This window comes from Pseudophryne corroboree, chromosome 2 (assembly GCF_028390025.1).
Source record: "Pseudophryne corroboree isolate aPseCor3 chromosome 2, aPseCor3.hap2, whole genome shotgun sequence".
Classification (NCBI taxonomy): domain Eukaryota; kingdom Metazoa; phylum Chordata; class Amphibia; order Anura; family Myobatrachidae; genus Pseudophryne; species Pseudophryne corroboree.
In genome coordinates, this window is record NC_086445.1 from 828,751,771 (window position 1) to 828,766,919 (window position 15,149).

The 15,149-nt window shown below is 45.5% G+C and overlaps 1 protein-coding gene across 5 annotated transcripts in view; it reads right to left on the reverse strand.

The window, feature by feature from the left end:
* POLA1 (DNA polymerase alpha 1, catalytic subunit) overlaps positions 1 to 15,149 on the reverse strand; it is a 1,252,649-nt gene that overhangs the window by 839,819 nt on the left and 397,681 nt on the right. For all 5 annotated transcript variants that reach the window (XR_010241483.1, XM_063955699.1, XM_063955698.1 and 2 more), the window contains exon 20: positions 6,361 to 6,490. Coding sequence is in view for 4 of the 5 variants with exons in the window: in XM_063955699.1 (XP_063811769.1) it covers positions 6,361 to 6,490 (130 nt within the window). In the remaining variant the exon portion in view is untranslated. The remainder of the gene's footprint in view (positions 1 to 6,360; positions 6,491 to 15,149) is intronic.

The following is a 15,149-nucleotide window of genomic DNA, read 5'->3' on the forward strand; positions in this document are numbered from 1 at the left end:
TAGCAATAGTCTGCTTAGAAGCAAGAGCACCCAGTTTGTTGGGTGCATACAGGATAACAGCAAGTCAGTTTTCCTGACTCCCGCCGTCCTGGAACCTATATTTACAGGGCCCTGACAACATCTAGCAACCTGGAGTCCTCCAAGTCCCTAGTAGGCGCAAGGCACCAAAATAAGCTGGTTCAGGTGAAACACTGACACCACCTTAGGGAGAGAACTGGGGACGAGTCCGCAGCTCTGCCCTGTCCAAATGGACAACCAGATATGGGCTTTTTTGAGAAAAAAAACCACCAATTTGACACTCGCCTGGTCCAGGCCAGGGCCAAGAGCATGGTCACTTTTCATGTGAGATGCTTCAAATCCACAGATTTGACTGGTTTTAAACCAATGTGATTTGAGGAATCCCAGAACTACGTTGAGATCCCACAGTGCCACTGGAGGCACAAAAGGGGGTTGTATATGCAATACTCCCTTGACAAACTTCTGGACTTCAGGAACTGAAGCCACTTCTTTCTGGAAGAAAATCGACAGGGCCGAAATTTGAACCTTAATGGACCCCAATTTGAGGCCCATAGACACTCCTGTTTGCAGGAAATGCAGGAATCGACCGAGTTGAAATTTCTTCGTGGGGCCTTTCTGGCCTCACACCACGCAACATATTTTTGCCACATGTGGTGATAATGTTGTGCGGTCACCTCCTTTCTGGCTTTGATCAGGGTAGGAATGACCTCTTCCGGAATGCCTTTTTCCCTTAGGATCCGGCGTTCCACCGCCATGCCGTCAAACGCAGCTGCGGTAAGTCTTGGAACAGACATGGTACTTGCTGAAACAAGTCCCTTCTTAGCGGCAGAGGCCATAAGTCCTCTGTGAGCATCTCTTGAAGTTCCGGGTACCAAGTCCTTCTTGGCCAATCCGGAGCCATGAGTATAGTTCTTACTCCTCTACGTCTTATAAGTCTCAGTACCTTAGGTATGAGAAGCAGAGGATGGAACACATACACCGACTGGTACATCCATGGTGTTACCAGAACGTCCACAGCTATTGCCTGAGGGTCTCTTAACCTGGCGCAATACCTGTCCCGTTTTTTGTTCAGACAGGACGCCATCATGTCCACCTTTGGTATTTCCCAACGGTTTACAATCATGTGGAAAACTTCCCGATGAAGTTTCCACTCTGCCGGGTGGAGGTCGTGCCTGCTGAGGAAGTCTGCTTCCCAGTTTCCATTCCCGGAATGAAACACTGCTGACAGTGCTATCACATGATTTTCCGCCCAGCGAAAAGTCCTTGCAGTTTTTGCCATTGCCCTCCTGCTTCTTGTGTCGCCCTGTCTATTTACGTGGGCGACTGCCGTGATGTTTTTCCCACTGGATCAATACCGGCTGACCTTGAAGCAGAGGTCTTGCTAAGCTTAGAGTATTATAAATTTACCCTTGGCTCCAGTATATTTATGTGGAGAAAAGTCTCCAGACTTGATCACACTCCCTGGAAATTTTTTCCTTGTGTGACTGCTCCCCAGCCTCTCGGGCTGGCCTCCGTGGTCACCAGCATCCAATCCTGAATGCCGAATCTGCGGCCCTCTAGAAGATGAGCACTCTGTAACCACCACAGGAGAGACACCCTTGTCCTTGGATATAGGGTTATCCGCTGATGCATCTGAAGATGCGATCCGGACCATTTGTCCAGCAGATCCCACTGAAAAATTCTTGCGTGAAATCTGCCGAATGGAATTGCTTCGTAGGAAGTCACCATCTTTACCAGGACCCTTGTGCAATGATGCACTGATTTTAGGAGGTTCCTGACTAGCTCGGATAACTCCCTGGCTTTCTCTTCCGGGAGAAACACCTTTTTCTGGACTGTGTCCAGAATCATCCCTAGGCACAGCAGACTTGTCGTCGGGATCAGCTGCGATTTTGGAATATTTAGAATCCACCCGTGCTGTTGTAGCAGTATCCGAGATAGTGCTACTCCGACCTCCAACTGTTCCCTGGACTTTGCCCTTATCAGGAGATCGTCCAAGTAAGGGATAATTAAGACGCCTTTTCTTCGAAGAAGAATCATCATTTCGGCCATTACCTTGGTAAAGACCCGGGGTGCCGTGGACAATCCAAACGGCAGCGTCTGAAACTGATAGTGACAGTTCTGTACCACGAACCTGAGGTACCCTTAGTGAGAAGGGCAAATTTTGGACATGGAGGTAAGCATCCCTGATGTCTCGGGACACTATATAGTCCCCTTCTTCCTGGTTCGTTATCACTGCTCTGAGTGACTCCATCTTGATTTGAACCTTTGTAAGTGTTCAAATTTTTTTAGATTTAGAATAGGTCTCACCTAGCCTTCTGGCTTCAGTACCACAATATAATGTGGAATAATACCCCTTTTCTTGTTGTAGGAGGGGTAATTTGATTATCACCTGCTGGGAATACAGCTTGTGAATTGTTTCCCATACTGCCTCCTTGTCGAAGGGAGACCTTGGTAAACCAGACTTCAGGAGCCTGCGAAGGGGAAACGTCTCGACATTCCAATCTGTACCCCTGGGATACTACATGTAGGATCCAGGGGTCCTGTACGGTCCCAGCGTCATGCTGAGAGCTTGGCAGAAGCGGTGGAACGCTTCTGTTCCTGGGAATGGGCTGCCTGCTGCAGTCTTCTTCCCTTTCCTCTATCCCTGGGCAGATATGACTCTTATAGGGACGAAAGGACTGAGGCTGAAAAGACGGTGTCTTTTTCTGCAGAGATGTGACTTAGGGTAAAAACGGTGGATTTTGCAGCAGTTGCCGTGGCCACCAGGTCCGATGGACCGACCCCAAATAACTCCTCTTCCTTTATACGGCAATACACCTTTGTGCCGTTTGGAATCTGCATCACCTGACCACTGTCGTGTCCATAAACATCTTCTGGCAGATATGGACATCGCACTTACTCTTGATGCCAGAGTGCAAATATCCCTCTGTGCATCTCGCATATATAGAAAATGCATCCTTTAAATGCTCTATAGTCAATAAAATACTGTCCCTGTCAAGGGTATCAATATTTTTAGTCAGGGAATCCGACCAAGCCACCCCAGCTCTGCACATCCAGGCTGAGGCGATCGCTGGTCGCAGTATAACACCAGTATGTGTGTATATACTTTTTATGATATTTTCCAGCCTCCTGTCAGCTGGCTCCTTGAGGACGGCCCTATCTATAGACGGTACCGCCACTTGTTTTGATAAGCGTGTGAGCGCCTTATCCACCCTAAGGGGTGTTTCCCAACGCGCCCTAACTTCTGGCGGGAAAGGGTATACCGCCCATAATTTTCTATCGGGGGGAACCCACGCATCATCACACACTTCATTTAATTTATCTGATTCAGGAAAAACTACGGTAGTTTTTTCACATCCCACATAATACCCTCTTTTGTGGTACTTGTAGTATCAGAAATATGTAACACCTCCTTCATTGCCCTTAACGTGTGGCCCTAATAAGGAATACGTTTGTTTATTCACCGTCGACACTGGATTCAGTGTCCGTGTCTGTGTCGACCGACTAAAGTAAACGGGCGTTTTAAAACCCCTGACGGTGTTTCTGAGACGTCTGGACCGGTACTAATTGTTTGTCGGCCGTCTCATGTCGTCAACCGACCTTGCAGCGTGTTGACATTATCACGTAATTCCCTAAATAAGCCATCCATTCCGGTGTCGACTCCCTAGAGAGTGACATCACCATTACAGGCAATTGCTCCGCCTCCTCACCAACATCGTCCTCATACATGTCGACACACACGTACCGACACACAGCACACACACAGGGAATGCTCTGATAGAGGACAGGACCCACTAGCCCTTTGGAGAGACAGAGGGAGAGTTTGCCAGCACACACCAAAAACGCTATAATTATATAGGGACAACCTTATATAAGTGTTTTCCCTTATAGCATCTTTTATATATTTCTAACGCCAAATTAGTGCCCCCCCTCTCTGTTTTAACCCTGTTTCTGTAGTGCAGTGCAGGGGAGAGCCTGGGAGCCTTCCCTCCAGCCTTTCTGTGAGGGAAAATGGCGCTGTGTGCTGAGGAGATAGGCCCCGCCCCTTTTTCGGCGGGCTCGTCTCCCGCTCTTTAATGGATTCTGGCAGGGGTTAAATATCTCCATATAGCCCCCGGAGGCTATATGTGAGGTATTTTTAGCCAAAAAAGGTTTTCATTTGCCTCCCAGGGCGCCCCCCTCCCAGCGCCCTGCACCCTCAGTGACTGCCGTGTGAAGTGTGCTGAGAGGAAATGGCGCACAGCTGCAGTGCTGTGCGCTACCTTAAGAAGACTGATGAGTCTTCTGCCGCCGATTCTGGACCTCTTCTCGTTTCAGCATCTGCAAGGGGGCCGGCGGCGAGGCTCCGGTGACCATCCAGGCTGTACCTGTGATCGTCCCTCTGGAGCTAATGTCCAGTAGCCAAAGAAGCCAATCCATCCTGCACGCAGGTGAGTTCACTTCTTCTCCCCTAAGTCCCTCGTTGCAGTGATCCTGTTGCCAGCAGGACTCACTGTAAAATAAAAAACCTAAGCTAAACTTTTCTAAGCAGCTCTTTAGGAGAGCCACCTAGATTGCACCCTTCTCGGCCGGGCACAAAAATCTAACTGAGGCTTGGAGGAGGGTCATAGGGGGAGGAGCCAGTGCACACCACCTGATCCTAAAGCTTTACTTTTTGTGCCCTGTCTCCTGCGGAGCCGCTATTCCCCATGGTCCTTTCAGGAACCCCAGCATCCACTAGGACGATAGAGAAAACCTAAATATACTTTCTTTCTAGGAGCTCAGGAGAGCCCCTAGTGTGCATCCAGCTCAGCCGGGCACAAGATTCTAACTGAAGTCTGGAGGAGGGTCATAGTGGGAGGAGCCAGTGCACACCAGTTAGACCTAAAGCTCTCTTTATAGTTGTGCCCAGTCTCCTGCGGAGCCGCTATTCCCCATGGTCCTTACGGAGTCCCAGCATCCACTTAGGACGTCAGAGAAAAAGACTGGTTTACTGCATCGTCTTCAACTGGGAGTTTTAACACATCCCTGATAGCAATTATGAGGGGCTCAAGCCCTTGTGCAGGAGATGAAGCCTCAATAATAGGGTCCAGCGTTTCCCCGTCCTTCTGTCCCTCTTCATCAGTTACTGAGAGTTAGCAGGCAGCCCACATGTATGTGGCCCTGAGCTAGGGAGAAGGGTCTGTCCTCTGCCTCTTGCAGCCAGGTCTGCTACAGTTGCTGTGTCTCATGACTATTTACAGAGGGCTGAGAGAACATGTCCGCCATCCAAAGAGTTTAACCAGGATGGCTGCTGCACCTCCCCCTCCGCCTCCTCATAAGCCTGTGAGGACTTGCTACATTGTTCATGAGAAGAGGGGGAATCTGCTTGTGCATAAATGGTGTTTACTATATTCACAGGAGACAAACCCACACACACAACACACAGACACTGTACAAGCAAGCCTGACCTTGATTGGTATGCGAGTAGGAGACCCAAACACCAGTGTTTTGTCCTTATGAGGACTCTACCCCTATCTAACACCCCTATACGTATCTGGAGTGTTGGAGGAGCTGTGTGCCTGCTGCTGTTGGAAGCAGAGGAAGGCGCAAGAAGCCGCTGGTCCCGATCTGAGGTAGCTCCGCCCCCTGCAATGGCGCTGGAGCTATACACTTATTTATACTGGCAAATGTCTCCTTTTGGTGTAAAACATAGTATAAAAACCTGTTTTCACAACCGCTTGCCAGTGTACACAGGGGGCTATAGCGGGTCCCCCCCAGGAGGGTCCCGTAAACCGCACCTGCTTTTTTGCCGCACCAAGAACTGTCGTCACTTCAGGCAATGTTAGGGGTGTGCGGCGTGCTGCGATTGTGACTGCTAAGGCGCAGTGCCCCGCTGTACAACAACCTCTCAGGACGGTGTCCAACAGCAGGGAAGCGGCTCTGACACCTCGCAAGGCCGGTGACCACCCACCCCGTTCACCCCTAACTCACACGGTGCAGGTATGCTGTTGCCCAAACAGCATATCGAAAAGAACAAAGATTTAAAAGAAACTGAAGAAAACTCTCTGGAGCTCCAGAGTATGCATCCTCTCCTGAGGGCACTTTTTTCTAAACTGCCTGTGGGAGGGGACATAGAGGGGAGGAGCCAGCACACCTAGTTGAAGAAATTTTAAGTGCATCGGCTTCTTTGGACCCCATCTATAACCCATCATACTAGATTCCCCCAATATCCCTTATGGATGCTAGAGAAATATCCAAACTCAAGATTGCCAGCACACAAACATCTTTACACTTTCTTAAAGGTAACACATTTTAGTACAATGGTTGCATTAATTCCTTTAACGTACAAGTTCTCTCATTAATTATAATTACAATAATTACCATAACATTTCCTGCAATATTGGTGATCTGTAAGGCCAAGGGGAGAACATTCAGCTCGCACATGATCTGCAGAATGAATCTGGCATCTGTCCAGGTGCTCTCTAGCATGCAGAGAAGTTGTGAAGAATCACTGTTGGTACAACAGGCACACGTAATAAGCTGAGAAGTCTCAAATGTAAATTAAAGGTAACCAAAAAAGAAAAACATGGCTTACTCGTTAGTGTAATTAAAAAATGTGTAAATAACGGGCAATGTTAGTAAAATGTCAAGGGTGATTATCTCCTACTGCCTGGTTTGCATAATGTAAGATGATTTTGAAAATTTTTTATAAAATCATGTATTTATCAATTAGCATAACACAGTGGTTATGAACTTCAGTCCTCTAAGTACCTCCAACAGGTCATGCTTTCTGGGTTTTATTATACACAGGCGAGTTGATCTATTGAGCTGGGTTACCCTGAAAAGTTGGGGAGCTGAAGTGTGAGAAAAGTGACCCGTTTGGGCACCCAAACTGCACTTTTCGCACCGCGCCCAGCACTTTGGACAGGTTTAGCTGTATAATGCAGCTAGACCAGGCTTGTCTGTGTGCAATCAGCGTATTAAAAACAACACCTGAATATGGTCACTTTAGATGGGACATCAGGTGCGATAAACAACTGAATTTCACCCACAGCACCGCCCACGTTGAATGGATAGGCTACTTTTTTAAATAGAAACGCTGGTGACTGGGGCACTATTTATCCTTTCACATATGTATTATTCATAATGTTCTCCGAACAATCCATAGCAGATTTCTTATTTTAAAGATTTCCCATCATAAGTAAGCACATTAATACCAAATACTGACGTAGGGCCCAATTCAGACCTGATCGCTGCGGTGAGTTTTCGTAAAAGCGGGCAATTATCGATTGACAGCGCATGCACCGCAATGCGCACGCGCATTGCCAAACAGGATTCACCAAACAGTGACAAGCTACATTGGAAATTTCGATCGCACCGCCATTCGGATGCTGATTGACATTAAGAGGGCGTTTGTGGGAGGTAACTGACCGTCTTCTGGGAGTGTCAGGGAAAACTCAGGCGTTCCCAAGCGTTTTCTAAGAGGGCGTGTGACGTCAGCTCCGGCCCAGATCAGCCTCTTCTTTTTGCACTGTAGGAGTAAGTTCTGGGCTGCGCACAGACTGCACACAATGGGAAAATCATTCAATGGTGAGTGAGGTGCGAACAGATTTGCAGCTGTCCGCTGACTGAGGGACATTTTCGCACGGCGTACTCAAGTGATCGTACAATTGCATGGGTGAATTAACACTCCTCTTGGGCGGTGACTATCTAATCGCAGGACAGTAAAATTAGCAGCACAGCGATCAGGTCTGAATTAGGCCCTTATTTTGTGCCAGGTCTTGTCCTGTTTTTTCTCTTATGTAAAACAAATAAAAATTGCCATTTTGATGAAAACAAATACTCTGTAGTGATACATGGTATGGGTTGTCTTCCTTTCACACAATAAACTACTCACTGTAATGGCAGAAAGAATTCAATATTGTGTCATAGCATATCACAGCTTCATAACGTAAAACCTTACTCCTGTAGTCACATTATTCAAATTTTCACATTTTGTAAAGACAAAAGACAATTTTCAGGGTTCTTGTGGAAATAGTTAGTACACACCATCCTTCCTATACAATGTATCATCCCAACAATTATCTACAAAGAATCTGGTCTCGCCAACTGCAACACGGAAAATGTTGCTTCAAAATATCATTGTATTAACTAGATAAAATTAATTAATGAAGAAACCGCAATTTAAAAAGTGAATCATTATTAGCTTCGATGCATGCAAGTTTAAAGATGCTCAGTTTCCACACCATGGTGTAATATCATGACGCACTAGTAGTTATACATACATATCCATTACGGTTTACTATATTGTACTAGCTTATTAGTTGCACATATCTGCAAAAAATTCAACATTTTTCAACATGTAATGTAACAAAAATGCATTAATGATTTTGTGTGTAGGTATAACTATTAACCTATTGCTCTAACCAGCACATACAGTGCACTACAGGACATGTTTGTTTTTAAAAGAAATTAAATCAGGATAGCAAAAGTGGAAACCTTTCACATGAATTCTATAAATTCAAAGAACATAGTAAAAATAAAATCAATATTTACCTTAAATTTGTAGGTCAAAAATATAAATTGTCAAAATCTTAAAATTCCTATAAAATGTAAGAACAATTCCTAGATGTTTTTACAGTAGTTCAGTGACCAGACCAATTTTCTATAATGGAATGTGTACTGTAGCTCTTAAATTTAAAGAAGATCTCAGTCTGTCATGTTCGTAAAGAGCCATTATAGACTCTCTCCATGCATTATTTTCAATGTAAAAAAACAGACTCTTCCATTATAAAGGTTGTTGTTTTCCTAGATTGGTTAGGTCACTGAGCCGAATACACACTTGTCAGCAGGTATTTTATATACTATATGATATTTTAATTTCAATGTCTTTAATATTACATATCCAAGGTTACAATAAGCGCACTGTATCGTTAAATAGAATATTTGGGGTGTTGTGAACAACTCCGTCACCCAAAAAAAAAAAGTGAAATGCTCATATTCTTTAAGACTAAACACTGGAATATATACTGTAAGCACATAACAAGTGACAAAATACATAGTCATGGTAGACTTACCGTCGATAACTCTATTTCTTCTAAGTCAAAAGTATCCACAGGATATCATTGGGATATGATGAAGTGACAGCGGTTTTCCATCAATCAAAGGTTTTCAGCCTCCCAGCATGCAACGGGCCGTCCATATATCCCCACCTCGTGGCTCAGACAAATCAGTTGTTTTCCCAAAGCTTAAGGCAGGAGCATCATTCATAGCCCTAATCAGGTGAGAACAACACACATACACACCCTTCCGTACAAGAAGGAAGAGGTTAGTGAGTAAAAGGATCCTCAAATCAGGTGCGTCAGGGTGGGATCCCTGTGGACTGAGGAGAAATACCGTTATTAACGGTAAGTTCTTACCATAACGTATATTTCTCCAGCAGGGTCCACAGGTTATCCACAGGATAACATTGGGATTTCCCAAAGCAATTTAGTCCTGACGGGAGAGGAGAATCCTTCGCCCAAATTCAGCGTCCTGAGAGGCAAAGGTATCCACAGCATAATTTCTAATGAATGTGTTAATGGAAGACCATGTGGCTGCCTTACATATCTGTTCTGCTGAAGCACCACGTTGTGCTGCCCATGACGTACCTACCTTACAAGTAGAGTGAGCAGAGACATTAGCCGAAACAGGGAGATCAGCGTGAGAATATGCTTCTCAAATAGTCATCCGAAGCCACCTTGCCAGTGTCTGCTTATCAGCAGGCCATCCTCTCTTGTAAAATCCAGAGAGAATGAAGAGGGAATCTGTCTTTCTGATGGCACTGGTACAATCCACATAGATCCTTAAGGCATTGACCAAGTCCAGCGATGCATCTCCCGTAGAAAGGCCAGGTTCCTGGAAGGCCGGGAATACAATTTCTTCGTTAAGGTGAAATTTAGACACCACCTTGGGAAGATACCCAGATTTAGTTCTGAGAAACGCTATCTAAATAAAAGATCAGAAATGGAGGACGACATAACAATGCCCCTAAACCTTATACTCTTCTAGCTGACGGCATGGCCAGTAGAAAGAGAACTTTAGCTGTCAACAATTTAAGATCTACTTTATTAAGTGGTTCAAATGCGGCAACTTGAAGGGCCTTTAGGACTAAACTTAAGTCCCAAGGCACTGTAGGAGAAGCAAAAGGAGGTTGAATGCGCAGCATTCCCTGGAAAAAAGTACGCACATCCTGAAAGTCGGCAATTTTCTTTTGGAACCATACAGTCAATGCTGATACTTGCACTCTAAAGGAAGCCACCTTCAAACCTTTATCCATTCCTGCCTGAAGGAATGCTAAGACCCTGGAAACTCTGAAAGACCTAGAGTCCATTTTCCGTTCACTGCACCAATGAATATAGGCTTGCCATATTCGGTGATAAATTCGAGCTGAGGAAAGTTTCCTTGCTCTGAGCATTGTTTGAATTACCTGTTGTGAGAATCCTCCTGGCTTCAGGATAGAGGTTTCAATAGCCATGCTGTCAAAGAGTCGATCCAGATGTCTGTGATAACAAGGACCCTGCGTCAGTAGATCTGGACGTTGAGGGAGCATGAATGGAGCATCTATCGACATTCTCTGCAGATATGTGTACCAATGTCTTCTGGGCCAAGCCGGAGATATTAGTATCACGACCTCCTTTCCTTTATCAGTCTCACCATCCTGGGTAATACGGTGATTGGAGAAAACACATAGGCCAGATGAAAGTCCCATCTCACCGACAGGGTATCTACAAAGATCGCTCTGGGATCCTTTGTTCTTGACCCGTATATGAGAACTTTGTTGATTTGGCGGGACGCCATGAGATCTATCTCTGGCAACCCCCACTTGTCGACTAGAGTCTGGAAGACCTCCAAGGTGTAGAGCCCATTTGCTTGCCTAAATGGTGTGTCGACTGAGAAAATCCGCTTCCCAGTTTAGGACTCCTGGAAACAATAAATGCGGCCAAGGCTGGATGATGAAATTCTGCACACTTTAGTCTGCAACTTACCTCATTGCTTTTTGGCTGCGAATTCCTCCCTGATGGTTGAGGTACGCTACTGCAGTCGCATTGTCTGAGTGGATCTGAACCGGTTTTCCAAGGATGTCCTTTGCCTGAATCAGTGCCATGTATATGGCCCGAAGTTCCAAAATATTTATTGGCAGGCAACCTTCATCCTTGGTCCATTGCCCCTGGAAATACAACCTTCCTGACACTGCTCCCCAGCTCTGGAGACTGGCATCCGCTGTCAGAATTTCCCACTCTGATATCCAAAACGGTCTCCCTTTGTCCAGATGTGATGTCTGTAGCCACCAAGCTAACGACCTCCTTACTTCCACCATAAGGACCATAGTCTGCGTTTTATCATCTCATGAAATCCATTCCATTGGCAAGGTTCAGATACTGCAGAGGCCTCGAGTGGAACTGAGCATACTCCACCATGTAGATTGTTGACACCATCAATCCCATCACACGCATTGCTGCGTGAATGGATACCCTTTGACTGTGTAGCAGCTCCTGAATCCTTGACTGAACTTTGGATATCTTGTTCAGAGGTAAAAATACTCTTTGAAGGCTTAAATCCAGTACAGCCTCCATGTGAGTCATCCGCTGTAATAGAACCAATTTATGAGCCACCCGTGCTTCTGCAGACACGTTACTATCTGTTGGAGATAAAACAGGAGCAATTTCTGAGACTGTGCCAGGATTAAGAGATCGTCTTGGTATGCAAAAAATCTTATCCTTTGCTGGCGGAGATAAGCTGCCATTACCACCATAATTTTGGTAAATACTCTGGGGGCTGTGGCTAACCCAAAAGGAAGGGCCTGGAACTGAAAATGCTGTTGGAGGATAGCGAACCTGAGATAGCACTGATGGGACAGTGCTATAGGAACCATGTAGGTAAGCATCCTGGATATCCAGGGATACCATATAATCCCCTGGCTCCATGGCCAAAATGATGGAACGTAAAGTCTCCATTTAAAACCGAGGTACCTCAATGTAGTTGTTCTGCAGAGACTGAGTATGGGCCGGAATGACCCATTTGGCTTCTGAACTAGAAAAAGGAGTAAAACCCCTGTCCTCGTTGTGCAGTAGGAACTGGAATGATTACCATTGACTGAAGCAATTTCTGAACTGCCTCTTGGAACATCCTGGACCTTGTCTCTACCCGAGACGGGCTGGTACAAAAAAACCTTTGAGGAGGGTGTTTCTTGAAGGCAAGTGCATAACCGAGAGATACCGCTTCCTGCACCCAGGCATCTGTTGTAGACTGCTGCTAGATCTGAGCAAACTGAAGAAGTCAGCCCCCCACCCCCCTGGAATCCCCCAGGTGGAGGCCCGCACCATCAGGCTGATGGCTTATTTTCTGTTTCACCAACCGGTCCTCTGATCAACCAATGCTTTTTAGTCGTACGAGACTTCTTGTATTAGGTCTGTTTGTCATCACTTTTCCCTTTAGCTTGTCCTTGAGAAAGAGGGGACGAAAGATGGAACTTTAGTTTTGAATTTGTATGTGGAAGAAAACTTTACTTTCTTGGAGTCTGCTTCTGACTCCAAAATATCTGTCAATTCTTTACCAAAAAGAATATCTCCAGAGAAAGGTAAAGACTCCAACACCTTTTTAGATTCTGAATCAGCTTTCCATGTACGTAGACAAACTGCTCTGCGAGCGGCTACTGTTGAAGATGATGCCCTGAAGGCAATTGTACCCATATCCAAAGCTGCTACTTCCAAGAACATCGCAGCCTGTTTTATATGTGCAATATGGGATTTTTGCTCTCTAGATGCCAATGAAAGATCTCCTTCCAATGCATCAGCTCAGGCAGCCACTGCTTTTGCCATCCAAGCTGAAGCCATGGCTGTTCTTATGACTGCCCCAGACAGGGAAAAAATGTTTTTTAAAAAAACCATCCACTCTCCTATCCGTGACATCATTGAATGATGTTGAAGGCAGAGGTCATTTAGATTTTCGCACTAATTGAATAACATGCGTCAAGTACTTTGGGGGCCACCTCCCTCTTTAAACAATCCCCAGCTAGAAGTGGATAATTAGAATTCCATTTCCTAGGAATTCTAATCTTCTTACTGGGCGTAGCCCAAGCCTCTTCCATGATCTGACCCAGGAAACTCAGTCTTAACTGTTTTGGGACGTTTAAACACAGGTGCCTTGGATTTTAACACAGGTTCTGCGGCTTCTTCTAAGGATTTAATTGCCTTAGTTAACTCTGCTATATCCACTGAGGTGAGGCCTACCTCCTCCTCTTCGTATGCAGAACCAGAGCTTAATGAGCCTTCATCCTCCGATGAATCGTCATCTGAAACATGTATAGACTGTGAAGATGTAGATTTACTTACCACTGGCTTTTCAGCCTGTTTCTTTTGAGAGGCTGCTGCTGGAAGTGATAAACCGCAGGTGGGAAGCTGCATGTAAGGGTTAATTGTGTAACCTATTCCTGGTATAGAAGTTGGAATTATCCGCTCAGCTATATTGGAAGTTTGTGCAAACATAGCCCAACGGGGATCAACTTGCACCTGTATCTGCCTTGTACTATTCAAAAGACCTTGGTAAAAGCTAAAACAATTTGCACACAAACCATCCTGAACCAGATCTTGAGAGGTTAACCCAGCTTTGCAAGACAAACATGATATGATTGTTGGTGTTGCTGTTAGTGTATCTTCCTCACCTTTGCCGTTCTTAAACATGATAAGTAATCACCACTTACCCAGTGTACTGCACAATTTGTGACTGTAATCACTTTAAGACTCGATAAAGTGACATACAATCTGACCCTACCCTGCTATACACCAGCATTGAAAATCGGGGGAAAAACGGTCAGAATTATAGTAAAGTCAGCAATCGCGCTAGCAGTCAGTCACATGTTATACATTAGTATAATAAGCAATATGAGCACATAATCAACTACAGATACATTTCAAGTATGTAGGAGAAACATATTACTGCATTACGTTAGAAAAGTTTTAACTGTATTCAGACGCATAGCGAAAGAAACCACAGTAATATTATCAGACTCATATGCATTATGCACTTATCCAACTATTCATACTCAAAAGGTAGATAGAAACTTAGTGCTGTATAATCCATACTCAGTAGAGTGGGATACAGGGAAACTTACCCCACTTCCAGGATCGATCAATATGTCTGCGAACGCTGAGTGGATCCAGACGCTATTAGTGTACACGGCCGCTCCGTGAACCTATAGTGAACACAGACACACCAGTCACAGTCGCCTATGCTGCAACTAGGTCCCTTAGTACACAGCGTCTCAGATGGAAAGCGGGAAAACGGTTCATGGCGGGAGACTCGGAGGAAACTGGTCATGAACCAGGGGGAGGGGCGAACAGGAGAGCATCTGCCTCCCCACTGTTGACATCAACTCTAGAGATCGCGGTCTCATACTACTCATGGAGACTATGATCCCTAACGGCTAGCGCTGGTGCACCCAAGGTGGCAGCCGCATCAGTGACTGTTTGGTAGTCTCCTCCCAAAGCAGTGCGGCTGTGTCCGAAGCTTTACCTTCTCCCGTGCTCCGGCCACAGCCTGGTAACGTCTGCTGGACCTGCTAGTATATCCTACACAGACGCCCACCGAAACAGCACTGTACTTGTGGGTAAGCATTGTAGCAGCCCAGCGGTGAGTTGTAGGAGCGACTCTTTCTAAGGTACATATAAGACGCTTTTTAGAAAGATCACTCAAAAAAATAGTAAGACTATAAAAATAAAATAAGAAAACTTATGGCTGCTAAAAACCAGCAGCCGACTGACCATGGTCCGGCTCCTGCCGCACCAAACAAAAAATAGATTTGTCTGAGCCAGGAGCTGGGAATATATGGACGGGCCCGTTGAATGCTGGGAGGTCGAAAAGCTGTGACGGATTGGTGAAAATCCGCTGTCGCTTCATTATATCCCAATGTTATCCTGTGGATAACATGTGGACCCTGCTGGAGAAAGAATGGCTTTCATAGCACTAATTAGCTCAGGTATGTCTACTGAGCCGAGACCTTCAACCTAGTCTCTGTATGCAGATCTAGAGTGTGATGAATCCTAATCCTCTGACAAGCCCTCATCTGAAACGTGTAGACTGTGTAGATGTTTTTATGTCTGTGTGATTTACTTTCCACCGGCCTTTCAGAC